The 27,647-nt window shown below is 41.5% G+C and overlaps 1 protein-coding gene across 1 annotated transcript; it reads left to right on the top strand.

Annotated features, from left to right (window-relative positions):
• On the top strand, positions 1,272-26,064 carry GNGT1 (G protein subunit gamma transducin 1). Its single transcript, XM_018047530.1, has 4 exons — positions 1,272-1,335; positions 17,781-17,865; positions 20,546-20,651; positions 25,798-26,064. The coding sequence occupies exons 2-4, from the start codon at positions 17,858-17,860 to the stop codon at positions 25,924-25,926; spliced, it is 243 nt and encodes an 80-aa protein (XP_017903019.1). The 5' UTR covers positions 1,272-1,335; positions 17,781-17,857; the 3' UTR covers positions 25,927-26,064.

The raw sequence follows: 27,647 nt of genomic DNA, 5'->3' as shown, positions 1-27,647 counted from the left end.
CCCTGGCGGCTCAGATGGTAAAGAATCTCCCTGCAGTGAGGAGTCCCAGGTTCAATCCCTGGGTAGGGAAGATCCCTTGGAGGAGGGAATAGCAACCCACTCTATTCTTGCCTGGAGAATTCCGTGGACAAAGGAGCCTGGCAGGCTTCAATCTGAGCAACTAACACTTTCAACCACATATTTCAGTAGAGGTCTAATTTACATTTCATGGGCTCATAATATGTCTAAGTGTATAGTTGGATCAATTTTGACAATTATATATACCTTGGTAATCACCACTCCAATCCAGAAATAGAACATTGTCATTACCCCAGAACATTCTCTTATACCCTTTCCCAGTCCATCCTTCAACCCGAGGCCAGGGACAATAGCTCTTCTGATCAGCATAAATTGGATTTCCCTGTTCTAAATCTCATGCAAACAGATTCATAAAATCTGTTCTGTTTTGTACTTCACTTTACTGGTTTTAAGACACACTTATGCTACTGTAGGGGCTTTCCCTCGTGGCTCAAATGGTAAAGGATCTGCCTGCAATGTGGGAGATCCAGGTTCAATCCCTGGATTGGGAAGATCCCCTAGAGAAGGGAACGGCAACCCACTCCAGTACCCGGACAGAGGAGCCTGGCGAGTCACAGTCCATGGGATCCCAAAGAGTCGGACACGACTGAGCGACTAACACACACACTCACTTGCTGTCTTAGGGTGTGTTCCTTGTAAATGTTGAGTAGTCTTGCAATGTATGAGTATACAGTGAATGTCCTCTTACTGGACATTTGTATTATTTCTAGTGTGGGGCTACTGCTGTGAATAAAGCTGCTTTGTGGATGCAAACAACGTTTATTACTCTCTAATAAAATATTTTAAAATGTTAGAAACTGCCAATCAGTTTTCCAAAATGACTCTCCACCCCTATCAGCCGTGTGTTTGAGTCATAACTGTGTTTTTGGACCCGGAACAGGAAAATCCAAAGAGCAGTAGCCTTGGGGGATGTGGCGAGTAGGTCCTGAAGCTTTGACCAAATCAGCTGCTTTCCATACATTTCTCAGGGTCAGTTTGTCTATTACCATTCATTGGTACTTTGACATAATAGTGTGAGCCTAGTCTTTGGTTTATACAAAACAAATGATCTACACTGGGATTTTATATGAAATGTGAAGGCTATTTTTGGAGAATATTTTAATGGGCTCTCTTGATGACTGTGTCTTTCCTTCCTCCACCTTTTCCTCTTGCTCTATTTAATATTCTTAAGAAAGTAACTATTCCTGGCTTCTTCTGAAGATACTGAAGGGAGTTTACAAGAGTTCTTTCCAGTTTCGGAAAATCTCTCTGCTCAAGGTGAGTTAGTAATCTGGGATATTTCCACATATAATGCCTAGGGCCAGTTTTCAGTTTTCCTGGTGTCATGGCAAAGGACTATATTCCTAGGAAAACTAGCCTGGTCTGGAAATATTCTGTGTCTCTTTTACTGTCAGATTGCTGGATATCTGTGGTTAAGAGTGACAGGATTATAAGGATAAAGGTTGAACAACCAGTTTGCCAGGAAGGAAAAATGAAATGGGGGAGGGGTGTGTTGGGTTGAATATTTTACTGATTTCCATGGCGTAAATGCTCCCAGTTATGGCTGATTCCAAACCACCAGAGTTGGGAATGGATGAATACAGTCGCGTTCACCAGAGCCAATGTGAGCTAGCTCCAGCAAGTCAAACACTGAGGCAGCCAGTTGGTTTTGGAAAGATATACTCCTCTGAGAATCAGATTAGATCTTCCCAATACCTCCCAAATACTAATAGGGGAGGGAAATTTCACCAGACATTTAGCCAGGATCATGTTGAGATAATCACTTCATGGCAAATAGATGGGGAAGCAATGGAAACAGTGACAGACTATTTTCTTGGGCTCCAAAATCACTGCAGATGGTGACTGCAGCCATGAAATTAAAAGATGCTTGCTCCTTGGAAGTAAAGCTATGACAAACCTAGACAGAGTATTAAGAAGCAGAGACAGTACTTTGCTGATAAAGGTCCATATGGTTTTTTCCTGTGGTCATGTATGGATGTGAGAGTTGGACCATAAAGAATACTGAGCACCGAAAAATTGATGCTTTTGAACTGTAGTGTTGGAGAAGACTCTTGAGAGTCCCTTGGCCTGCAGGGAGATCAAACCAGTAAATTCTAAAAGAAATCAGTCCTGAATATCATTGGAAAGACTGATGCTAAAGCTGAAGGTCCAATACTTTGGCCACCTGATGGGAAAAGCCGACTCGTTAGAAAAGGCCCTAATTGGGGAAAAATTGAAGGCAGGAGAAGAAGGGGATGACAGAGGATGAGAAGGTTGGATGGCATCACTAACTCAGTGGACATGAGTTTGAGCAAGCTCTGGGAGATGGTGAAGGCCAGGGAAGCCTGGCTTGCTGCAGTCCTTGGGGTCACAAAGAGTCAGACATGACTGAGTGGCTGAACAACAACAACAATGTTGAGAAGAAAAGTTAATTCAACTTCAAAGGTAAACTATTTCCATTCTTCTGAATCTGTTTAAATATGTCTCCCAAATGGACTAAAAACAGATTCAAGGATTGAGACTGAGACATAATTACCATTCAGCATTGACTATTGTCAATTCTGTTCTTTGTTCTCAGCTGCTAGCAATTTGTGATCACTTTTTGCTTCATGTATTAATAGAAAGAGTAATATTTTAAATTAGGGCAGATTATTTTGGGGAATTTCACGGTGCAGTGGGAAAGCAGACTTAGGAGTTGGAGGGTACCTGGATTTTCTTTCTTCCTTCTTTGGAAAAATTACGTAAACTCTTAGAGCCTCAGTTTTCTTACCTGTGAAATGGATATACTAACTGTCCCTTATAAGTGTGCTGTGAGGATATGACTCAGACAGTAAAGAATCTGCCTTCAAGTAGGAGACCCAAGTTCGATCCCTGCATTGGGAAGATCCCCCGCAGAAGGGAATGGCTACCCATTCCAGTATTCTTGCCTGGGAAATCACATGGACTGAGGAGCCTGGCGAGCTACAGTCCATGGGGTTGCGACTAAGCACATACACACACATGCTGAATATAAGATGCGTTCCAACTTCAGAGATAGTATAAGAGAAAAGGAGTGTCTTAGAATTGACAAAATACACAGTTCTTAAGGGATTAGTCCCAGGTCTGGAAAATCCCCTGGAGGAGGGCATGGCAACCACTCCAGTATTCTTGCCTGGAGAATCCCATGGACAGAGGACCTAGTGGCCTATGGTCCATGAGGTTTCAGAGTCAGACACGATTAAGCGACTAACACACACACACAGACACACACGCACACACACACACATGTGAGAATTAAAAGGAAAGCACCTAGCAACTCAGAGAGATGCGCTTCAGCTCCTCACACACAGGCACGGAATCCACTAGAGTCACCCCATGTCCCAGTCCCCACTGAAAGCCTTGGCACAGCATTTTAAGATGGAGCGCGAACCACAATTGAGAAGCAGAGCACCGCGATTGAGCCTGCAGCGCTGCAGCCCATGACTTTGCTCCCATCAGATTTCCTCTTTGGCTGAGCTCAGAGGTCACCTCTCCACTTCAGAAGGTGTCACACTGTCAGATATTGCTTTGTGAGGAGCTCTTCTGGGGAGGTGAGCTTCAGGGCTCTCTCAGCCCCAGCAGGCACTCACTGCCCTCCGGCCTGCTGTGTAAGAGATGGAGGGGCACGAGGGCAAGACCAGACCTCTCAGCCCTTTGAGGTACAGAGGCTATGGACGCAGGCTGCAGTCTGTGCACAGAGGTGCTCTAGACATGCCCATTTCCTCCCTTGTTGTTTTTCAGTCTCTCAGTTGTGTCCTACTCTTTTGCAACCCCATGGACAGTAGCCCTCCAGGCTCCTCTGTTGTCCATGGGATTTCCCAGCCAGGGATACTACAGTGGGTTGCCATTTCCTTCTCCAGGGGGTCTTCCTGACCCAGGGATCGCACCCACACCTCTGCATCTCCAGCATTGGCAGGTGGATTCTTTACTGCTGAGCCACCTGAGAAGTCCAGTTTCCTCCGTTGCTCTGTCCCAAATACAGCGTGTCTCTAACAGCTCTGTGACCACTGCGCAGGGACAGGGAAGGACAACTGAACACGTGCGGGAGTTAGGAGTGTGAAATTGTCAATCCAGGTGATCAGGAAGAGCATTACCCCTCAGTTGCAAAACCCTTGAGTATTTCTATATCCCTGAAAAAAAGATCTTTTCCAATATAAGAGGAAGCTAAAATTCCTGGGACTACTTTACATTGCTGAATTTATTTTTAGGACCATGTGGAAAGGAGTTATGTGACCACTACAATCGACCTCCATACGGATGTCATAGTACTTCTATCTCCTTAAACCTGTGTCTAGGCCAAAAGATTAGCACAGCACAGCTGAGGAACAGAATTCCTTTATCCGAGTCAACAGGAAATGCAAGGCTGGAGGGAACTGGGAAAAACAGTCACCCAGATTGACTTGTCTTTGCCAGACCAAGCAACAGCTCTAATGGTGCAGCTAAAGACAGAGGCTCAAAATAGCTTAGAGATCTGTAAAATAAGGCATGGAATTCTTACATTCTTATAGTGTGTGTATGAATGCTCAGTCATGTCCAACTCAACTGAGCTGACAAATACAGTCCTATGGACTGGAGCCCACCAGGCTCTTCTGTCCATAGGATTCTCCAGGCAAGAATCCTGGAGTGGGTTGCCATGCCCTCCTCCAGGGGATCTTCCTGACCCAGGGATCGAACTCAGGTCTCCTGCATTGCAGGTAGGTTCTTTACCATTGAGAAACCTTTGAAGTCCCCATTCTTGTAGAATGAATGCTGAAAAGAACTGTCAATACCATCTGTCCCAGCATTGTTATTTTACCTTTACGAGTTGAGGCCTAGAAAGATAAAATGGCTGGTCATGTTCACTTGCCTTCGTTGTTGGCAGAGCTGAGCCTAGAACCCACATTCCTGATACTTAATCAGCCCTGGATTCTTGCTGACATAGCCAGACCGAGGCTCTTTCCACTGTGTCAGGACCTTAGAGTATTTGCTGCTTCATTTCTCAGTCATGTCCAACTCTTTGCAACCCCATGGTCTGATCCTCTGTCCAGAACACTGGAGTGGGTTGCCATGACCTCCTGCAGGGGATCTTCCAAACCCGGGGATCGACCAGGTCTCCTGCTTTGCAGGCAGATTCTTTACCATCTGAGCCCCCAGGGAAGCCCGTAGAGTATTTAGTGTTCATGTAAATACCAGAATGGGAGCACACATACACTCCTGTGAGTTCGGGAGCAGCATTTTGTATGTCAGATCCTTGCCTCTGTTCTTTTCCACACCCTCCCCGACCTTGGCGTCATAACAAGTGGATGTGAAGTTGTTTTGGAACACAGTTGCTTCTAGAATTCCCAAGTCCTGAGCATTCTGTTCTAGCCTCTGAGAGCCCTACAGACTTCAAAGGTGACCATGAATTTAAGGAAGGGATTGAGGCAGATGGTCTTCCTCTCTGTCAGATACCCAAGGGAGTGGTGGCCTGTCTAACTTTTGAGTGAATGAGGAGAATTAATTTAACCCAGTGATTTGGGGATGCATATGATAACATAACATCACCACTTAAGGAGTTACATTGCTGCTGCTGCTAAATCGCTTCAGTTGTGTCCGACTCTGTGCAACCCCATAGACGGCAGCCCACCAGGCTCCTCCGTCCCTGGGATTCTCCAGGCAAGAACACTGGAGTGGGTTGCCATTTCCTTCTCCAAGTTCCACTGATAACTCATCAATAAAGAAAGTTGTTGCTGCTCATTAGTTTAGCCCTGTTAAAATAAAATCTGAAATGAGTCCAGCTGGCACTAACAACGAGTTTGCACATCTGCAGAAAAGGGCAGCTAATCTCTTCTGAGTGAGTCAGTAGTCAGGAGAGTTTTGTGAAAGTTTAGACTGTTCCTTCACCAGTTAGACATTCTTCTGGTGGATTGGGCCATGGAGGAAATGTTTGCTCTATTGCACCCCCTGTCGGACACAGACTGCATTTATCATTGTTACATAATAAGGTGGAGTCACTTAAAAGCATGAGATGTTCCCTATGCCTAATTTTATTATTCTCCTTCTCCCTAAGCAGAACAAGATAATGAAGTATATTGTGTGTCTTTTACCGTGGTCATTCTTTCATTCACCTATTTTAAAAATAAGCAGATTAAACATTTACAGTGTGTGCAATTTTGTGCCTTTGTGTACATTTGGGATACAAAGATGATAAACACACTAGGTATCTCATGACAAAATAGGGTAGACAGATAAACACTTTGTGACCCAGCTGCGATATAGTGTTCTTAGTACAATATTAAAAATCTGTACGAGGTTCTATGGGACCATGGAGGAAAAAATCAAAACTTAAGCAAGAGCTCAATTCACAATAAAAACCAATCCAGGTCAATATATCTCATATTGCATCTTCTGTGTCTGTGGGACACAGGCTCTTTTCTTCATCAGCTAGTTGCTTTGGTTGGTTCTTTTAGGAGCTGGGGTTATAGCAAAGCATTACCCTCCTCAAGAAGGCAGGATTTCAGAACCCTCCTTTCTCTTCTTCCTAAATGTATGTTCCATCAAATGTCATGCCTAACTCGGGATGCAGACCATCTTTTTTCTCATTCAGGTTGCTGGACATTTAACTGTGTAGGGCACCAAGAAGGTTGGGACAGATTTTGAATTATTTTACCCAAGTTTTTAGCATTGTGCAGCTTTACCATCTATCCGGAATTCTAGCTGAGGTTACCAATCCACTAGAAAGAGTGGCAGGTTAAGAATGAGGGAAGGAAGGCAAAATTTCCCTGAACTCTTGTATACCACGTGGGATCCTCGATAAATGTTTGTTCAGAGTTTGCATTGTACTTTGCACCCATTAGCTCGTTAAATGCCCCCACAATAACCACTTGAGGAAGATACTTTTTTCTCCCCACGCTGCAAATGAGGAAGCTGAAGCTTTCGATAGATATGTGACTCGGCCAAAACTGCACATACGGGCAGCACAAGCGGTCTGGTTTCTGGTTCCCCTGGCCTCACTGTGCCCACATCCTTTTCTCCCATGTTCATGGGGACTAAAGTCAGACTCATTTAATAGAACATGTGCTCGTGGCCCTAGTTCAGTACCTGGGCAGCTCTATCTCAGCTTTCCTTTCTCCTCAAGTATGAAGTTATAATTGAGAACTAGCAGAGAAGTGCAATTTAAATGCACTGCTCTAATGCTCCCTAGAGAAACATCTGCCGAAGTCGGTAATCAGATAAGAGGATTGGGAGAGTTAATCGCTAAAGACCTTATTTTCAGGGTTATATTTAGCAGAGAGTAATGGGTCTTGACCTTTCAAGTATAAAGATACACTTTCATGAGAAAGTCTTGTTATTTTTATACTCTAGCCCAAATCCCATGTTGGTTATACATTATTTACTAATGTGTCATAATAAGCCATTCAAACGTTCATTTGCTGTAGCTTTATGTAGAAAAGTTTTGTATATTAAGTTACAAAGAAGGGACAACCTGCCATTTGGGGGCAGAAGGAGATGCGAGCTGCAGTTTGAAAGGGGCTTGCAATGTGGGAGACCTGGGTTTGATCCCTGGGTTGGGAAGATCCCCTGGAGCAGGAATACCCACTCCAGTATTCTGGCCTGGAGAATTCCATGGACTGTATAGTCCACGGAGTCGCAAAGAGTCAGACATGACTGCTGCTGCTGCTGCTGCTGCTGCTGCTAAGTCGCTTCAGTCATGTCCGACTCTGTGCGACCCCATAGACGGCACCCCACCAGGCTCCCCCGTCCCCAGGATTCTCCAGGCAAGAACACTGGAGTGGGTTGCCATTTCCTTCTCCAATGCATGAAAGTGAAAAGTGAAAGTGAAGTCACTCAGTGTGTCCAACTCTTTGCGACCTCATGGACTGCAGCCCACCAGGCTCCTCCGTCCATGGGATTCTCCAGGCAAGACATGACTGAGTGACTTTCATTTCACATACATCTCCTAGCACTCACGTTTTGTTTTGTTTTTTTTTTCCCTCTTATTGACTGTTAGTGAGAGGAATGAGCTGAACTGAAATGTTGTATTAGAAGAGAACTGAGTACTAGTCTGGACTGGATATACTGAACGAGTCAGAGAAGAGGGAGTTGTTCCTACTGGTCAACAGACTGTCCCGTATTCTCTAGCTTCCTTTCTCTTATAATAGAGGACATGCCCTGGTCCAGAGGTCAACCCCTTAGCCGCTTCTCTGGGTCCTTTCTTCTCTTGCTTTCTCAAGGGCTTCACTCACCCCTCTGTGACATCAGCTCTGACCCCTTTCTCATCCTTCAGCACAACACCCAGGTTGTAAGTTTCCATTTGGAGTGCTCTATCTCTGATTTTTTTTCATCCCAGACTTGCAGTTCATATTTGACTCTATGGCCCTTTCCTATTAGGACCTGACTTCGCCACTCCCTTTCCCAGCAGAACTTCTCAGAAATGTTATCTTCACTATCTGCGTCCACTTCCTCATCTCCCCTTTTTTCCCACATTCCATTCAAGAAGCTTTCACACTGAGAAGAGGAAGAAAAAATGCTCTTCTTGTCAAGGGCAGCCCATCCCGTTGCTACACCCTACTGGACCTCCCAATACTTATGACAAAGCAGCTGGCCCTAAGGTCACCAGAGACCACATTTTCCCAACTATATTTTGTCTAACCTTTCAGCAGTAGCTAACAATTTCAAATCCTTCATCATTCTCGAAATGCCTTTTTTCAGTCTTCATCATACTATATTCTTTTGGTTTTTCCCTCCTTAGTTGATTTAGTAAGACCTGGAAAGTAAGATCTCATAGATATCTGGGGAATAAACAATTTTTTATTATTACCACTCTCCTACTTCTTTTCAAGTGTCTTAAAAACCCAACTTGCTCAGTAGAAACAGAGAACCAGAGCTGCCCTGGGGAAGAAAGTGAGTTGTCATAGAATCTATTTGAATGTCTAGACTCACTCGTGCTTAGCTACAGGTTGAAAGAGATTGGTATGCAATCCGTGTAATAAAAATAGCCACAAATACAAAAGCAACTGGCTTTGAAAAACCAAATATGATAAAATGTGTGATCAACTTGATTAGATGGAAGAAAACACAAACTATCTTTTATGTGATAGGAAAAAACTCTCAACAGAAAAAGAATGATTTATGGAAGGATGTAGTGTAGACACAGTAAGAGATAAGAAAGTTGATTTTGTTTGCTGCTTCCGCACCTAGCAATCAAGAGCACCTGGTCCCTGGTAGTTAATAAATATTTGCTGAATAAATAAATGCTTGTTAGTAGCTATCATTTTACTGGCCCATGTAGAAAGAGGAAAAAGAGTAGATATAAAGGGATACCTGTGGGTGTTCAACACAGTGTCTGACACATAGTAAATGCTCAGAAGTTATTAACTAATTAATCCTCATCACAACAAGCTCATTTTCCTTTATTAATTTCATTTCATCTCCTCATGTTAGAGGGTTCAGGTTAATCCTTTGTTCTCTTCTCTTTTCTGTTTTTTCCTGGCTCTCTCCTAAGCGCTGGCCTTTCCCCTAAACTCCAGACTGCCTATTCAAATGAATGTGTAACAAGCATTTTAAACATGGGATTCCCCTTCTCAAGTCTTCCCCATCTCAGGAAATATTAAGTTGGTGTAAAAGTAATTGCAGTTTTGCATTGTTGAACTTTGCCACTTGATATAGGAATACATTCTTAAATAATGTGGGTCATGTTAATACATCATTTTAATGAACATTTCTTTCTTTATGGTTTTTGCTAATGAATTATTGCTGTTTATTTTATATGTATTTTAGACTGTGGAAAAATGATGTTAGACAAAAAGCAAACTTGAGTGATTTTCTTATTTGAGTTAAAAATGGGTCCTAAAGCAGCAGAGACAACTCAAAACATCAACAATGCCTTTGGTCTGGGAACTGCTAATGAACGTACAGTACAGTGGCGGTTCAAGACATTTTGTAAAGGAGACCAGCGCGCTGAAGATGAGGAGCACAGTGACCGGCCACTGGAAGTTGACAATGACCAACTGAGAGCATCATTAAAGCTTGATCCTCTTCAAACTATACGAGAAGTTGCCCAAGAACTCAGCACCGACTATTCTATGGTCATTTGGCATTTGAAGCAAATCGGAAAGGTGAAAAAACTGGATAAGTAGGTGTCTCGTGAACTGACTGCATTTCAAAAAAAAAAAAATCATCATTTTTAAGTGTCATCTTCTCTTATTATATGCAACAACAATTAACCATTTCTCAATCAGATTGTGGCATGTGATGAGAATGGGATTTTATGTGACAACCAGCTCAGTGGTTGGAGCAGAAGCTCCAAAGGCAGAGTTGCACCAGAAAAGGGTCATGGTCGCTGGTGGTCTGCTGCTTCTCTGATGCTCTATAGCTTTCTGAATCCCTGTGAAACCATTGCATTTGAGAAGTACACTAGCAAACCGATGGAATGCACCGAAAACTGCGGTGCCTGCAGCCTTGCAGCTGACATTGGTCAACAGAAAATGCCCAGTTCGTCTCCACAGCAATACTCAACCACATGTCACACAGCCAGTGCTTTAAAAATTGAATGAATTGGGCTACGAAGTTTTGCCTCATCTGCCATATTCACCTGACCTCTTGCCAACCAACCACTGCTTCAAGCGTCTTGACAACAATTTGCAGGGAAAATGCTCCCATGACCAGACCAGCAGGAGGCAGAAAATGATTTCCAAGAGTTCGTCAAATCCTGAAGCACAGGTTATATATATATATATATTTTTTTGCTACAGGAATATACAAACTGATTTCTCATTGGCAAAAATGTGCTGATTATCATTGTTCCTACTTTGATTAATAAAGATGTGTTTGAGCTTAGTTATAAAGATTTAAAATTCAGGGTCCAAAACCGCTGTTACTTTTTGCACCAACTTAACAGCAGATTCATTTTTCAGTTGTTCAGACTCAAATCATTGGAGTTACCTTGACTTTTTCTTTCTTTTCATTCCTATATCTGATCTCTCAGCATGTCCTATTATTTTTACTTTCAAAATATATAGAATCTCATCACGTGTCCCCACCTCCACAACTATTACTCTGATTTTAGTCACCATCATGTCTCACCTTAATTACCAAAACTGCCTCATCTCTGCCTCTCCCCTTGCCCTCTATGGTCTAACCCCAAAAGAGCTGCCAGAATCATGATGCTAAAACATATGACAGATAATATCACTCTATTACTCAAAACCCTCCCATGTTCCCTGTCACTCATAATGAAGCCGGAGTCTTTACAATGGCCTGAAAGACCCCTGCAATTCCTGATAGCACATGCTATTCTCATCCCACACTCACCTGACTCATCACTTTCGTACTGGTTCACTGCTACCCTTGCTCTTACTGATCCCTGGAACCGCCTTCTCTTAGATACATGCAGTGTTCTCTTAGACACGCCGTCGCTCCTTTGGGTCTTCATTCAAATAGCACTGTCTCAGAGAAGCCTGCCCTGGCCACTCTCTCAATGACTGAAATAACTTCTCTTGACATTTCCTTTTCCTTCTGTGTTACATTTTTCCCCTTAACACTTTTCACAATATATTGCTACATTTAATTTCTTAAATCTTGTTTATTATTTGTCTCCCTCATGAGAATGTAAGTGTTCCAATTTTTTTTTTCTCTGCTCTACATTCAAGAATCCGGAATACTATATGGCATATAATAGAACTCAGTAAATATTTATTGAACAAATGAATAAAATGTAAGCTATTATTCGTTAATAGTCCCAAGTATAATGTCAAGACGAAAAAGAAAAGTACGAGAACAGAAAGTTTATACCCATGATTACAAGTTTATTGTACCTAACAGAGTGGATTTGTGTCCGAAAAATGTGTCAAGCTGAATGTCTATGAATCAACATATTTGAAGTGTCCTAACAGCATTTCTGTTTCAAAGAATCTGTGATTGATTCTCTGTACAAAACAAAGGACTTTAAAAAATTAATTGTAGTAATTTTCTCCAATATAGTCCTTATAAGTTAACTGTTTTATTAGTCGAGTTTTCTTCAAAATACTCTAATCTATAACATTTAAAAGTAAACATAAGACAAGTAGCCTTCTAACTTTACACTGTCCTTGTTGTTGTTTAGTCACTAGGTCATGGCAGACTTCTTTACGACCCCATGAACTGCAGCCCACCAGGTTCCTCAGTCCATGAGATTCTCCAGGAAAGATTACTGGAATCGGTTGCCATTTCCTACAACAAGGAATCTTCCTTTAATTCTAAATAAAATTTCAAGAAACCTATGGAAATTCTGAAAGATATTAGTGAGACTCTAAGCTACTCTATTGAAAACTATGGAAAATTCTTCAAGAGATGGGAATACCAGACCGCTTAACCTGTCTCTTGAGAAATCTGTATGCAGGTCAGGAAGCAACAGTCAGAACTGGACCTGGAACAACAGACTGGTTCCCAGTTGGGAAAGGAGTGTGTCAAGGCTGTATATTGTCACCCTGCTTATTTAACATATGCAGAGGACATCATGAGAAACGCAGGACTGGAAGAAGCACAAGCTGGAATCAAGATTGCTGGGAGAAATATCAATAACCTCAGATATGCAGATGACACCACCCTTATGGCAGAAAGTGAAGAGGAGCTAAAAAGCCTCTTGATGAAAGTGAAAGAGGAGAGCGAAAAAGTTGGCTTAAAGCTCAACATTCAGAAAACGAAGATCATGGCATCCAGTCCCATCACTTCATGGGAAATAGATGGGGAAACAGTGGAAACAGTGTCAGACTTTATTTTGGGGTGCTCCAAAATCACTGCAGATGGTGATTGCAGCCATGAAATTAAAAGACGCTTACTCCTTGGAAGAAAAGTTATGACCAACCTAGATAGCCTATTCAAAAGCAGAGACATTACTTTGCCAAGAAAGGTCCATCTAGTCAAGGCTATGGTTTTCCCAGTGGTCATGTATGGATATGAGAGTTGGACTGTGAAGAAGTCTGAGCGCCGAAGAATTGATGCTTTTGAACAGTGGTGTTGGAGAAGACTCTTGAGAGTCCCTTGGACTGCAAGGAGGTCCGACCAGTGCATTCTGAAGATCAGCCCTGGGATTTCTTTGGAAGGAAGGATGCTAAAGCTGAAGCTCCAGTACTTTGGCCACCTCATGTGAAGAGGTGACTCATTGGAAAAGACTCTGATGCTGGGAAGGATTGGGGGCAGGAGGAGAAGGGGACGACAGAGGACGAGATGGCTAGATGGCATCACTGACTCAATGGATGTGAGTTTGAGTGAACTCTGGGAGATGGTGATGGACAGGGAGGCCTGGCATGCTACAGTTCATGGGGTTGCAAGGAGTCCAACACGACTGAGCGACTGAAGTGAACTGAACTGAAAAATAAAGTCTGTCACTATTTCCACTGTTTCTCCATCCATTTGCTATGAAGTGATGAAACAGGATGCCATGATCTTAGTTTTCTGAATGCTGAGTTTTAAGCCAACTTTTTCACTCTCCTCTTTCACTTGCATCAAGAGGCTCTTTAGTTCTTTGGTTTCTTGGAGAATGTTGAGCATTACTTTACTAGCATGTGAGATGAGTGCAATTGTGTGGTAGTTTGAGCATTCTTTGGCATGGCCTTTCTTTTGGATTGGAATGAAAACTGACCTTTTCCAGTCCTGTGGCCACTGCTGAGTTTTCCAAATTTGCTGGCCTACTGAGTGCAGCACTTTCACAGCATCATCTTCCAGGATTTGAAACAGCTCAACTGGAATTCCGTCACCTCCACTAGGTTTGTTCATAGTGATGCTTTCTAAGGCCCATTTGACTTCACATTCCAGGATGTCTGGCTCTAGATGAGTGATCACACCATTGTGATTATCTGGGTCATGAAGCTCTTTTTTGTACAGTTCTTCTGTGTATTCTTGCCACCTCTTCTTAATATCTTCTGCTTCTGTTAGGTCCCTACCATTTCTGTCCTTTATCGAGCCCATCTTTGCATGAAATGTTCCCTTGGTATCTCTAATCTTCTTGAAGAGATCTCTAGTCTTTCCCATTCTGTTATTTTCCTCTATTTCTTTTCATTGATCACTGAAGAAGGCTTTCTTAACTCTTCTTGCTATTCTTTGGAACTCTGCATTCAGATGCTTATATCTTTCCTTTTCTCCTTTGCTTTTCACTTCTCTTCTTTTCACAGCTATTTGTAAGGCCTCCCCAGATAGCCAGTTTGGTTTTTTTGCATTTCTTGCTGCAACCGGCTCACTAAACACGGCCAAGAGGAGCTACCCCATGTCTGAGGTCAGGGGCAGAAGCTGGGAGGACCTCATGCCCGAATGGTGGTGGCCAAGAGGAGTTATCCCATGTCCGAGGTCAGGGGCAGCAGCCGAGAGTGTCAGGCTGAAGGAAAGGCCGAGAGGAGCCACCCCGCACCCAAGGCCAGGGGCGGTGGCCGGGAGGAGCCAGCCCAGTCCAAGACTTTATTTTCGGGGGCTCCCAAATCACTGCAGATGGTGACTGCAACCATGAGATTAAAAGTTCCTCCATGGAAGGAAAGTTATGACCAAACTAGAGATAAAAAGCAGAGACATTACTTTGTCAACAAAGGTCTGTCTAGTCAAGGCTATGGTTTTTCTAGTGGTCATGTATGGATGTGAGAGTTGGACTATAAAGAAAGCTGAGTGCCAAAGAATTGATGCATTTGAACTGTGTTGTTGGAGAAGACTCTTGAGAGTCCCTTGGACAGCAAGGAGATCCAACCCGTCCATCCTAAAGGAAATCAGTCTGAATATTCATTGGAAAGACTGATGCTGAAGCTGAAACTCTGATATTTTGGCCACCTGATGTGAAGAACTTACTCATTTGAAAAGACCCTGGTGCTGGGAAAGAAGCACCAGGGAGGTGGGAGGAGAAGGGGGCGACAGAGGATGAGATGGTTAGATAGCATCACTGACTCAATGGACGTAAGTTTGAATAAACTCCGGGAGCTGGCGATGGACAGGGAGGCCTGGCAAGCTGCAGTCCATGGGGTCGCAAAGAGTCAGACACGACTGAGCAACTGAACTGAACTGAACTGAAGCTACTCTATTCTATTGGGAAGCCCAATGGCTCAGTGGTGAAAAAAAAAAATCCGTCTTCCAATGCAGGAGATGCTAGATTGATCCCTGGGTTGGGAAGAGCTCCTGGAAGAGGGCATGGAAACCCACTCCAGTATTCCTCCCTGGGGAATCCCACGGACAGAGGAGGCTGGCGGGCTACAGCCTATAGGGCCACATAAGGGTCAGACATGGCTTAGCGGCTAAAACAACAACAAGCTACTCTACACAGTTCTGTCCTCAACATCCTTCACCCATACCTACAAACCCAGTGAAAACGCAAACAATCTGGCCGTTTAAAAGGCCCCCTAGGGGGCACTCTTGCTCCCCCTGAGAACCAGTGCTCTTTCTCCCCAGCCTCTACTCCTCTTGGCTTTTTTGGACCTTAACTCCTCTGATGGTAGCGCAGGGTGGAGGAAGAGGTAAAAGGCGATGTATCTTCTACCTGATGGGAGTATCTGCCTTCCCTGAGTTAGCTGTACCTGCCACCCTGGCTTGTTGTTCTATGAGTCTTCAGCCCTCTCTTTATACTCTGGTGAAGGTTGGGGTGGGGATACTTGGTAGCAGTTCCAGCGGTCTGATCTAGCACCTCTTAGGACTTTCCATGGAGGGTGGCCCAAACCTCAAAGTTTAGAGTATATGGCCTAGGCAATGGAAAACTGGGCATGGAGGCGCCTAGTGCCCCTGGTTGTCAACTCTGTGCTCTCTTTCTCTAAACAGTTCCAGAGGAATGGAGTCCATGAAAGAAAAGCAAATCCAGTCTTTTAAACTGGTTTGAAGAGCGTAACTGGGAGTAGTTTGCTAGAATGGAAATCATCCCAGACCAGAAAACAAACACTTGTGTTATAACCCCAGCTCTGCTCTTACCAACAGTGTGATTTGGGGCACGTCTGTTCTCTGGATCCCCTTTGCCTCATCTGCAAATGGAATAAATAGTAATGAGATGATAAGATGGCCAAAAGCACATGAAAAGATGCTCAACATCACTAGTTTTTAGAGAAATGAAAATCGAAACTACAATGAGGTATCACTTCACACTGCTCAGAATGGCCATCATCAAAAAAATCTACAACGCTGGAGAGGCTATGGAGAAGAGGGAGCTCACCTACACGGATGGTGGGAATGTAAATCCGTACAGCCTCTATGGAGAACAGGTTTCTAAAAAAACTAAAAATAGAACTTCCGTAAGATCCAGCAGTCCTATTCCCAGGCATATACCTGGAGAAAACCAGAATTCCAAAAGATATACAGCCCAGTGGTCACTGCAGCACTATTTACAATAGCCGCACATGAAGCCCCCTAAGGCTATCAAAACAGGAATGGATAAAAAAGATGTGTGGTACATATATGTAAGGGATATTACTCAGCCATAAAAAAGAATGAGATAATGCCCCTTTTCAGTAACATGGATGGACCTAGAGATTGTGATACTGAGTGAAGTAAATCAGACACAGAAAGACAAATATCATATGACATTGCTTATTTATGGAATTTAAAAAAAAGGTACAAATGAACTTATTTGCAAAACAGAAGTAGATTTATAGATATAGAAAACGAACTTGTGGTTACCAGGGGATAAGCTGGGGGGAATAAATTGGGAGATGGTGTTGAAAATTACACTACTATGAAAAAATAGATAATAGAAACCTTGCTGTATAGCACATGGAACTCTACTCAGTACTCTGTAATGACCTATATGGGAAAGGAATATTAAAAAAAAGAGTGAGTATGTATATGTATACAACTGATTCACTTTGCTGTACACCTGAAACTAACATTGCAAATCAACTGTACTCCAATAAAACTTTTTAAAAAGTAATTCTATGATATTATATCTAAATGCTTTTAAATCTTTGACTTCAATACAACTGTGAGCATGGAGAGAGAGAGAGAGAGAGAGAGAGAGAGAGAGAGATCTATATATATATATATCTGTGTATATAAATATATATATATATATATATCTCCATGCAGATAATATAGGCTGCGCTTCACTGTGTATCTAGGTGTCCTTGAGGGTGGTCAGAGTTTTGATCTTCACTCTTTGAATTTTTCCATACAAGACCTGTGGTATCAAATTTGGCAAGCATTCTCACATTGTCGAAGATTCACTTTCTAAGATTGACATCAAATGAAGTGTGTTTTGCTTAAATTGTTATTAAATATGGTGAATCAGAGCACTTTAGAGTTAAGAAATCATGTGTTAATAATGTCAAGTTAGGTACTGGAAGGGAGAATAAGATGCCAGCTCATAATACGTCTCTCTGGCATACGGGGTATTTTGAGCTGATTATTTTTAAGAAACAGCAGACATAGGAGAAGCCATGAAAACCAAGCAGAAGTTATTCTTTTCTAAGAGACATTTATATTTCTAAGAGAACTCTCTGTAATGGTGTCTCCCTCTCTGTACCAGAAAGAAGAGGATGAGTCTAGATCTCTAAAAACTCTTATCAATGGAGAAGACAGCAACTTATATCTCATAGGCCTTGCTGACTGTGCTTTGCCTGAATACCTCCCATAACTGACTCCTCCTCCCCCTCCATAGCATCTTCTTCTGTCTTTAGCAGGAAGCAGTGTTTAAGGTGGTGGCTTGGGCCATTTGGGGAAGTTACTCAGTTTTTCTGGGTCTCTCCCATGTATACAGGAGGTATATATGTTACTAAACTTCTGTTCATTTTTCTTCTATTAATCTTTTATTACAGGATGGTCTCAGCCGAGAACCTAGAAGGGTAGAGAGAAAATTATTTCTGCTCCTCTACAACATCTTGCACTTTTCTCGATGTCGAGGTAAATATTTCTGACGTAGGCTGCAAGTGGCTTTATCAGTCCTTCGTGATCCTCTTCTGTATCTGAACAATATACAAAACAATACACAGTGGTAAGGACATATGTTATAAAAGATATGGGTGCTGTTGTAAAGGTTCTTATAATCTATTGTGTCTCAGTGTGTCTCAGAAGCAGATCCTAAGACAGAGACCCTTTTCCAGGTGATTTATTGAGGGTGAATTCTCAGGAGAGATCTCTGATGAGGAAAGCAGGATGAAGGAGGAGAAGGTAGGAAAAGATGTAGTTTCAGAAGTCTAGCTTCATCCTGAACCCATGGGATGCTCAGGAAGGCTCTCAGCTCAGTTATATCAAGGCTTTTCAGCCCAGAGACAGTGGTCTGGACTATCAGAACCCCACTTCAGGCAACCGTTTCCTACAGAACATTCACGGGCCAGTTGTCATAACCTGCCAGATATTATCAGTTGAAGGTTTTCATCAGCCAAGGGAAAACATAAGCAAAGGTGTCTGTCAATACCCACAGCTTCTAGAGGGATAAATAACCCACCCTGGAAAGAGAAAGAAGAGTCTGGAAAGGGCACCAACAGCATTTACTACATGTGGTATTACAGGACCTAAATCGTGTCCTCGTGATATCCATTAAGAGCACTTTTAAAGCCACGTATCAGCAAGTGACCAGTATAACAGCACAATGTGAAAGTCTAGAGGTACAGAGTAAGTGAGTCACATCAGCTATCATGTACTGAGTGCTTGCTCCATGCCCCAAGTGTTATACAATCTTTATTCTTCTCAAGCAAAGAAATTTGCAATGTAGATACTATCACTGCTCCTATTTCCTAGTAAAATGAGTCACAGAGAGATTATAGAACTTGATCAGGACCACACAGCTAGCAAGTGCTGGTGGATGATCATTTTATTGCCAATATATGGTAAGCCTTCTCCGCAATAGAGAAAGCCCTGCCCTAAATCGAAACCTCTTAAGTTGGGCTTCTGTTTCAACAAGTTCCTAAAGTGATTCTTCAAAGCTGTTGCCAAGTGGAAAACATTCTCCAAGATGGGGAAAAGTTGTGCAAAGGACAATGTCAACAAATAAGAACGATCAGGAGAAACAGATGTGCTTGTGAATTTTTGCAGGTAGTCTAAAGGAGGTGAGAAGGAAGGTAAGAATAAAATTGAGAATGGGCTTTCAAATACCAAACCACAATTGCACAGTGGGATTCGTAGAAAAGAAAAAAAAATGCAAAATGAAAGTTAAAAGTGTAGGAAATACTGGCTTTGGGTATCCATTGGAGGGGCTTCTCTGGTGGCTCAGATTTTAAAGAATCTGCCTGCAGTGCAGAAGACTGAGGTTGGATCCCTGGGTCAGGAAGATCCCCTGGAGAAGGGAATGGCTACCCACTCCATTATTCTTGCCTGGAGAATTCCATGAACAGAGGAGCCTAACAGACTACAGTACCTGAGGTTGCAAAAAGTCAGACAATGACTGAGTGATTAACACACACACGCGCATGTCCATGTTCTACCTCTCTGGTGGCATCAGTAGGCATTTATCCCTGAAAACAGGCTAAACTATCTCTTTTTTACTCAGAGAAGAACAGAGTATTATAAAACTAAGAAGGAAAATAATATTTCCTCAAATGTTTTGGAAATGAAAATACTATATAAATTAATTGCTAACATATGATTAGCAGCATATTTTTATGTATGTGTATGACTTTAAGCTCTTTTCCAAAAGAGCATATGACCCGAGCGTATCTAACTTTCATCAAAATATGTCATCATAGAAGTTGGATTAGAGACACGAAAGGAAAGACAAGACCGAAGAGGACAGATCACAAAGCATGATGCCACTTGGATACAATGAAATATTGTCCAGGCAGTTTCATAAGGGAATCACTAAAATACTACGCCATCTTTCCCACTGCCCACTGATCTAATTAAGAAGAAGAAGGTATTGCTACTGCCCTAATTCTTTTATAATATACATTGGGAGATCAGACTCACCACGTCCCCTTTAACCTGCTGCATTTGCTCATCATTGCTGTCTAATTCATTGTGACAGTAATATACAAAAAGAAAAAAAATTCTAGGTATAATCTAAGTAATATGCTAGTTTGTTCCTAATTAGCAAGATTATTTGTTGGTGTATTTTCATTCTATTGGTTTATATGTCAATCCATTATTTATAAGGGACTTATAATGATACTTTTTTGTATGTCTCTCTGTTAATATCAGATTAAATTCTCTAGTGATTTAGAGAATTAATGGGCAGTCCTCAGTGACCTCAAACTAACATAAATGGCATAAATCATATAATGGAGGGTTTTGGAGTTGGAGATGAGGGTTGGAACCTCAAGTTTATACACTGTGCCAAGAAATAGGGAAAAGGAGCAGCACTGGATATTTAAGATAATATACTGAGTAAACTGACCTCTCTCCACAAACCTAGTAGCAGGTGTTTAGAGTTAAATACTTAATCATATTAGTGAAGATTATAAGAAAGCTTTAAAATCTCAGGGCTAGTGCATAGGCTAGTATTGTTTGGAGAGCATTCAAGAGAAATTGGTTATCAAAGGAAGTTAAACAGTTCGCTTAGTAAGTTCAGAGCTGAAGGAAGGTTTGGTTTACATTAACTTGAAGTGAGTCTGACAATTCAGGTGTATAAAACTTTCTACTTTTTCAGCAGGCAGAAGATGCCAGTGATCAACATTGAGGACCTGACAGAAAAGGACAAATTGAAGATGGAAGTCGACCAGCTCAAGAAAGAAGTGACGCTGGAAAGAATGATGGTAAACTGCTGTCCTCTTTTGAGTTTTATTTGTAAGGGAAATCTCCATTGGTAAGGCTGTCTCTTTCTCTATCGGGCTTCCCAGGTGGCACTAGTGGTAAAGAACCTGCCTGCAATGCAGGAGACCTAAGAGATGTGAGTTCAATCCCTGGGTCAGGAAGATCCCCTGGAGAAGGAAATGGCAACCCACTCCAGGATTCTTGCCTGGAGAATCCCATGGACAGGGGAGCCTGGTGCACTTTGGTCCATAGGGTTGAGAAGAGTCGGACATGACTGAAGCGACTTAGCATGCATACAAGCACTCCCTCCTCTGTATCAGGAGGAGGACTTAAGAGTCATTCTCTTAAGTCTCTAGAAACTCTTATCAGTGGGGAACACAAGGATTTAAATCTGCTTAACCACCATCCCCTTGTTTACTGTTGTTAAAAAACAAAATGTAACTGAGTAAATTTGAAGATATAACTGGCCTTACTAAATAATTCATGGATTGAGCAGCATCCCATCTAGCAAGTAGAAAGGCTCACCAAGGAGCTGTGCAAAATGGGAGGTTTTTATAGGGACAGAGGGGCAGGACAAGGAAGTCATGGACAAAGGAAGAATTATTTCAGGCAGGAGCAACTTCCTTTGGGGGAAGAGCAGGAGGTCTCTCATGCAGACTGGGAAATTCCGGGGTGTTAGGTTTCCTCTTGGGAAACGTTGAAACTGCAGTTAAATTAGATATTAAGTTTTGGTTTGTTCTGATGTGGGGCTTAGCACACGTGACTCCATTTGGGCCTGTCGTTTGTTTTTATTCCTTTTTTTTTTTTTTGACATTGTGCTTTTCTTTTATCCTTTTTTTTTAATGAAAAATGTTTATTTGGGGCTCTTAGATATTACAGTTCAGGAGACAGATTTGGGTAAAACTTGAAGACTGTTCCAGGGAAGAGAAAGTCAGGGGCTTATAAGGGCGTAGCCAAGAGATTGTATTCTGACATAAGAAAGGGAAATATTTGTCCTTCAGGGATAGGCTGTCACGAATTATTTTAAGGTAAAGAAAAGTGTTAGTTGCTTAGTTGTGTCCAACTCTATGAGACCCCATGGACTATATAGCCTGCCAGGTTCCTCCGTCCATGGGACTTTCCAGGCGAGAATACTGGAGGGGGTGGGTAGCCATTCCCTTCTCCAGGGGATCCTCCCAACCCAGGGATTGAATGCAAGTCTCCTGCATTGCAAGCAGATTCTTCAGCATATGAGCCTCCAGGGATTTTTTAGGGTAAGGGTCTGATCATTATCTTAAGCTCATAACTGGCTGTCCACACCCCTGTCATCCACACCCACCATCTTCTTTTGTCTTTCATTGTAGTAGTATTTAAGGTGGTGACTTGAACTAATTCAGGAAGCTCCTCAGTTTTCCAGAGCTTCTCCCTTGTATACAGAGGGTATACATGTTTTTAAACTTGTTTTTCTCCTGTTAATCTGCCTTTCTTATTACAGAGTAATCTCAGTTAAGAACCTAGAAGTGTAGAGGGAAAATTATTTTTCCTCTTTCACATCACTAATTGGAGAAGCTCAGTACAGTTGAAAATAAGTTTTTCAGATAAAATTCATCAGAAATTAAGAAAATTAATAATCATGATTATCTTTTGATTTAGAGTTAAAATTAACAGCCTGGAAAACTATGTTCCATAAGCCAAATCTAGCCCTTGGCCTATTTTTGTTTTTGTATGGCCACTAAACTGAAAATATTTTTATAGATTATTTTTTTAAAGGGGGTGGAGAGAGAAAAATAAAATGAAGAATATGAAACATCATATTTTTTAGCTAAGCAATAAAGTAAAGCAATGCATATAGGCATTTTGTTTTCACTTTGCTAAATTGATGTTTCTCTTTATTTGATATTGTTCAAATACTGTTAGCCAAGACGTCATCCCCTCCAGCATTGTCATGGCCAGTAATGAATGAGTACATTCTATTCCCTCTTTGAAAATAAAAATGAGGTCAGGCACAAGAACTCGCTGGTTTCTCCTACAAACATTTGTCAGACATTAAAAACCGTTACCCGAAGTCCTCTCCCATTAAAAGGAGCAGAAATGGCAAAAAAATAAAGCTTTCCACCAAACGGTGACTGGCGCTTGGAAAATGTAGATATGTATTTCAGATCTCTTTGTTTTAGGAACATCAGTAGGACAAAAACTCCTCCACAAGTCATAGGAGTATATTTCATGTTTCTTAAAAAAAACTTGTTTTATCAGGCCAAAGTGAAAAATGAGTTAGTGTTATCTTCAAACTTTGCTCAAAACTCTCACTCCCACTAAAAGTTGGAATTTTGGCTTCTTTTATGTTTATAATTGTCTCAAACTTCCCAGTTGCCCTTTCCATACCAGCCAAACATACTTTGTTGTAAAGATAAAAATTAAATCTTTAAACAGCACAAAAGCTTGGAACATACACCAAAAAAGTTAAAATCCTTATCTTTATGGAAAATAAACTTTTGAGATGAAGGAGTTAATGATTTTTTCTTTTATATTTGAAACATCCAAAAGCCATTTTGTTATTTATATAGCCAGGATTATTTTATATGTAGTTTGGTCATCTTCAATTTTACTGTTCACTCTGGCATGTTCACCTGGGAATTATTGTTTCGGATAGGCATCACATACATCCCCATTTCGTCAGGCTTTCTGGTTCCCTTTCCTATTGCATAATGTGTCTTTGCTCTTGGAAGTCAATTTAATTTAGTATCAGACTGCCAAAACTACACACACACACACACACACACACACACACACACACACACACACACTCAGAACTTTCCAGGCCTGAACCCAGAACTCTGACATAGGATGGCATAGTGTCCGTCATAGTATAGTTAAGCAGGTCTCCTCCGGAACCATATCTGACTCAGATTCCGGCTCCACGACTTTTTCTGTGTAACATTCACTTAAGTTAGCTAACTTACCTATGCCAGTTTCTTCTTCTATAAAATGGGAATAGTAGCAATAGGTAATTATTATTACTTTAAAAATTATTATTGATATCTATGAACCAGACTGATCCATAATATGCCTCAACCTTGCTATCAAGGTGGTAGCATTGTGAGACTCCCTGGAGGAGGAAATGGCAACCCACTCCAGTGTTCCTGCCTGGGGAATCCCATGGACAGGGGAGCCTGGCAGCTTATAGTCCATGGGGTCACATGGAATCAGACAGGACCTAGTGACTAAACAGCAGCATTGTCAAACTAAGACAACTCTTGGCAACCAATTTCTAAAAAGATTTGGGATGACTTTAAGTGAATATAATAAGCAAAAACAAAAGGCAGTCTTTGTAGTTAACAGCTACCATTTGCTTCTCTATCTATGCCAGGTATTTAATGCAACCTGTGTTCCTTCTATTTCGTAGATGAAGTAGCTAAACCTTAGATAAACTGTTTTAAACAAGGACACAGCTGGTAAATGAGCAGAGCCAAAATCAAACCTGGAATCCCCTGAATCCAGTGTCCCTGTTCTTTCCACCGTGCTGTGTAAACTTGTATTAAACTGTATATACTTATAATAGAGTTTTGAGCCGCATACCCTCACATAGGATTGTAGGTAATCACTGCTCCTCAGCATCCTCAGATCCTAACCAGACACTGTCAGAACTAACCCTCACTGATTCCTACTGCTGACATCTGGTGGGGGCCCAAAGAGCTGGTGTTTGGAAGAAGGGGAAAAAGTGAATCTAAATCTCAAGTTTGAATTTTGAAGAGAAAAAAAAAGTGATTCTAAATCACTGCATATTTCAAATTGATATTGTTCAAATGTGTGCATAAACTCCAAGTATCGTCCTAGGAAGGAGCCACCTGACCAGTGCCCCGCCCCCAGTTAGAAATGATTTGTTCTAATATGCAGATAATGAATTTGCAGAGTTATCAGTAGTTTTAAGTCTTCTGTCCGATGTTGCTTAGAACTTCCATGAAAAAAATGGCATGAAGATTTTATTAAAACAAAACAATAAATTCCTTAGATAACTTCCAGAATGGTTACTTCATGGACTGCCAAAACTAAAACAGCCTTGTGTTAATGTCATGATGATGTATTAGGTGAAAACATAACAAGGTGACAATTAAAAGGAATGAATAACGTGGTCCCGTGTGTGTATATGCATATGTATACATATACACAATGCACACACTTATATTTACACATGTATATAACTTTGCCCCTCTCTAAACAGTATGATATATGGTACGTTAACAGACTTTGACTGAGTCCATTAATTAAAATACTAAAGCCTGATTTTTCACGAAGTCATTACTATAATGGTGCAGATGACCAAGGAGCAAGCTCATAAACAAAACAAATGATTTGGTTCAGCCATTATTTTTTTACTGAACACCAGTAAAATGTAAGGGTCTTCCCAGGTGGCATAGTGAACCGACTGCCAACGCAGGAGACGTCGGGGAAGGAAGATCCCCTGGAGTAGGAAGTGGCGACCCACTCCAGTATTCTTGCCTGGAAAATTCTATGGTCAGAGGAGCCCAGCAGGCTACAGTCCATGGGGTTGCAAAGAGTCAGCCATGACTGAGCACACATATACACACACACAAATAAATAGGTTCTGTTCTAGATGCCTGTGATACATGTGAACAAGTCAGCCAGAGGTCCCTTTGGAGCTTACCTTCAAGTTCACAATCATGATCCATCATTAGACAAGCTTAAAATAAAATTACAAAGTGTATCCTTCTGAGAATCCAGGAGTGGTGATAAGCCTGGAATTCAACAATTATTCATTCCCTTCCACCTTCACAGGTCACATGTTTGGAATGAGGAAAAGCATTTAATCAATGCTTACTCTGGTAACATTCTTGACTTGCGTTGTCAGCTGTGTTCTGATCCCTGGATCCTGTCTCCTTTAAAGGGCTGGAGGCAGTATCTGCTGAGAACCCTTAGCTGGAGTTTGGCCAGCTGATTAGCCTTTGCTCCAAGATATCTACAAGGACAGAGGAGGGAGCCGCTATGTCAATGTTTCTTCTTTCATACAAAGTATGAGTGTGTTGGCAGAAAGCAGAATCACATTAAAAAGATAGAACACACACACACAAATGGTTATTATAAATGCATTCTTGGATTCTGAAGTATTCTCCATTAAACCAAATGAATTATCTCTTTCTTTTTTCCTTTAAGGTGTCCAAATGTTGTGAAGAATTCAGGGATTATGTTGAAGAAAGATCTGGGGAGGATCCATTAGTAAAGGGTATCCCAGAGGACAAAAATCCCTTCAAGGAGCTCAAAGGAGGCTGTGTGATTTCATAAGAATTTTTTCTTTTTTTAAATCCCGTGGAATATCTTGAGCTTTAATGACGTACTAATGTTTGGTCATATGTAATAATATGGTTAAGCATATACATACATTTTAAAATTATAAATATAAGTGGTTAATAAAATTTGGAACATGATAATGTGTGAGTCTATGGTTTTCTTAAGTACTTACCACAGGGTTTAACACATAATTGGCAACAAATATTGATTGATCCCTTTAGTTAACAATAATATGTTTTATAATGAGTTTATATTATTCTGGATGCCAGCATATAGTAAATGTTTTATGTTTCTCCTTTACCCTTTCAACCTCCTTAATATTTCACCTAGAAATTTCCTGGTTACACCTATTTTTTCCTCAACCCTTCTCTTCTTGGGTGATTAGGAAGTCTATTCTTTTGAGTCGTGGAAGACCTATATTCACAGAATGCGTGCTATGAAGATGTTTGTTGTTGTTGCTATGGTTTTTGTGTCCCTTTCTGAACTCCTACTCAGAAGCAATGGTTTTAACATAACCTCTTTCTACATTATTACCAATTGTTCTTGTCAGCAATAACATGACTTTTCCCCAGAATCCCAGCTGGATTAAGTGTTCAGCCTGTGGTCGTGGAGCACGGTGGATTTAAGCAGCACATGTATAAAGGTTATGAGAAACTGGAAAGGTCTGGCTCTGGCACTTTACTGCCTACTTGACTTTGGATAAATAATCTTTCTAAATCTCAGTTTCTTCTACTGTAGAATAGGGATAATGAATTTCCTTTATGGTCAATCCTAAAGCAAATCAACCCTGAATATTCATTAGAAGGACTGTTGCTGAAGCTGAAGTTTCAATACCTTGGTCACCCGATATAAAGAGCCAACTCATTGGAAAAGACCCTGGTGCTGGGAAAGATTGAAGGCAAGAGGAGAAGGGAGCGGCAGAGGATGAGACGGTTAGATAGCATCACCAACTCAATGGACATAAATTTGAGCAAACTCCAGGAGATAGTGGAGGACAGAGAAGCTGGTGTGCTGTACTCCATGGGGACTGAACAACCACAACAAAATATACTAGTTTAACTACAGTATTTAACATAATACCTGGCGTGTAATAAGATTCAGTAAGTGTTAACCAGTATTATTACTGGAAACAGAACTAGACAAAATATTCAGAATCCTTTCAGATACATGCTATTCCCTGCCCTCCCCACGAAGACTCACCAGCATAGTCCTCTTTTTCTGTGGCAGGGTAAAGATGATAGAATAATAGCTATCACCTGCACTATCTTCCTAATCAGTTTCTTCCTGGCATCTTACTGAGTTTTCATAAAACAAATTTCACCATCTTTGTGCTGATGACTAAGAGATAACTTGCCCATGCTTCTGTAACACATGACGAATGGTAACCTGAAAACTATTTTTACTCCAACTCGGAAACTATTTTTGTTGTTAGTGGTTTTTTTTGTTGTTGTTGCTAACTCACATTTACAATGCTGTTTTTGAATACATCAACATCAGAATACTTAGAAATGCTAATTGATTGTCATCCTTTTAAAAGCCAGGTAAAAGACCTTTGGGTCTGCAAGGGAATCCAGAGGTGGTTTCCAGGGCTTTCCCAGGTGGCTCAGTGGTAAAGAATTCACCTGCCAATGCAGGAGACACAAGGGGCACAGGTTAAGAAGATCCCCGAGAGGAAGAAATGGCCACCCACTCCAGTATTCTCGCCGGGCAAATCC

Source organism: Capra hircus, chromosome 4, assembly GCF_001704415.2.
Source record: "Capra hircus breed San Clemente chromosome 4, ASM170441v1, whole genome shotgun sequence".
NCBI classification, from domain to species: Eukaryota; Metazoa; Chordata; class Mammalia; order Artiodactyla; family Bovidae; genus Capra; species Capra hircus.
The sequence above is the reverse complement of the archived record's forward strand: the minus strand, read 5'-3'. Positions and strand labels throughout refer to the sequence as shown.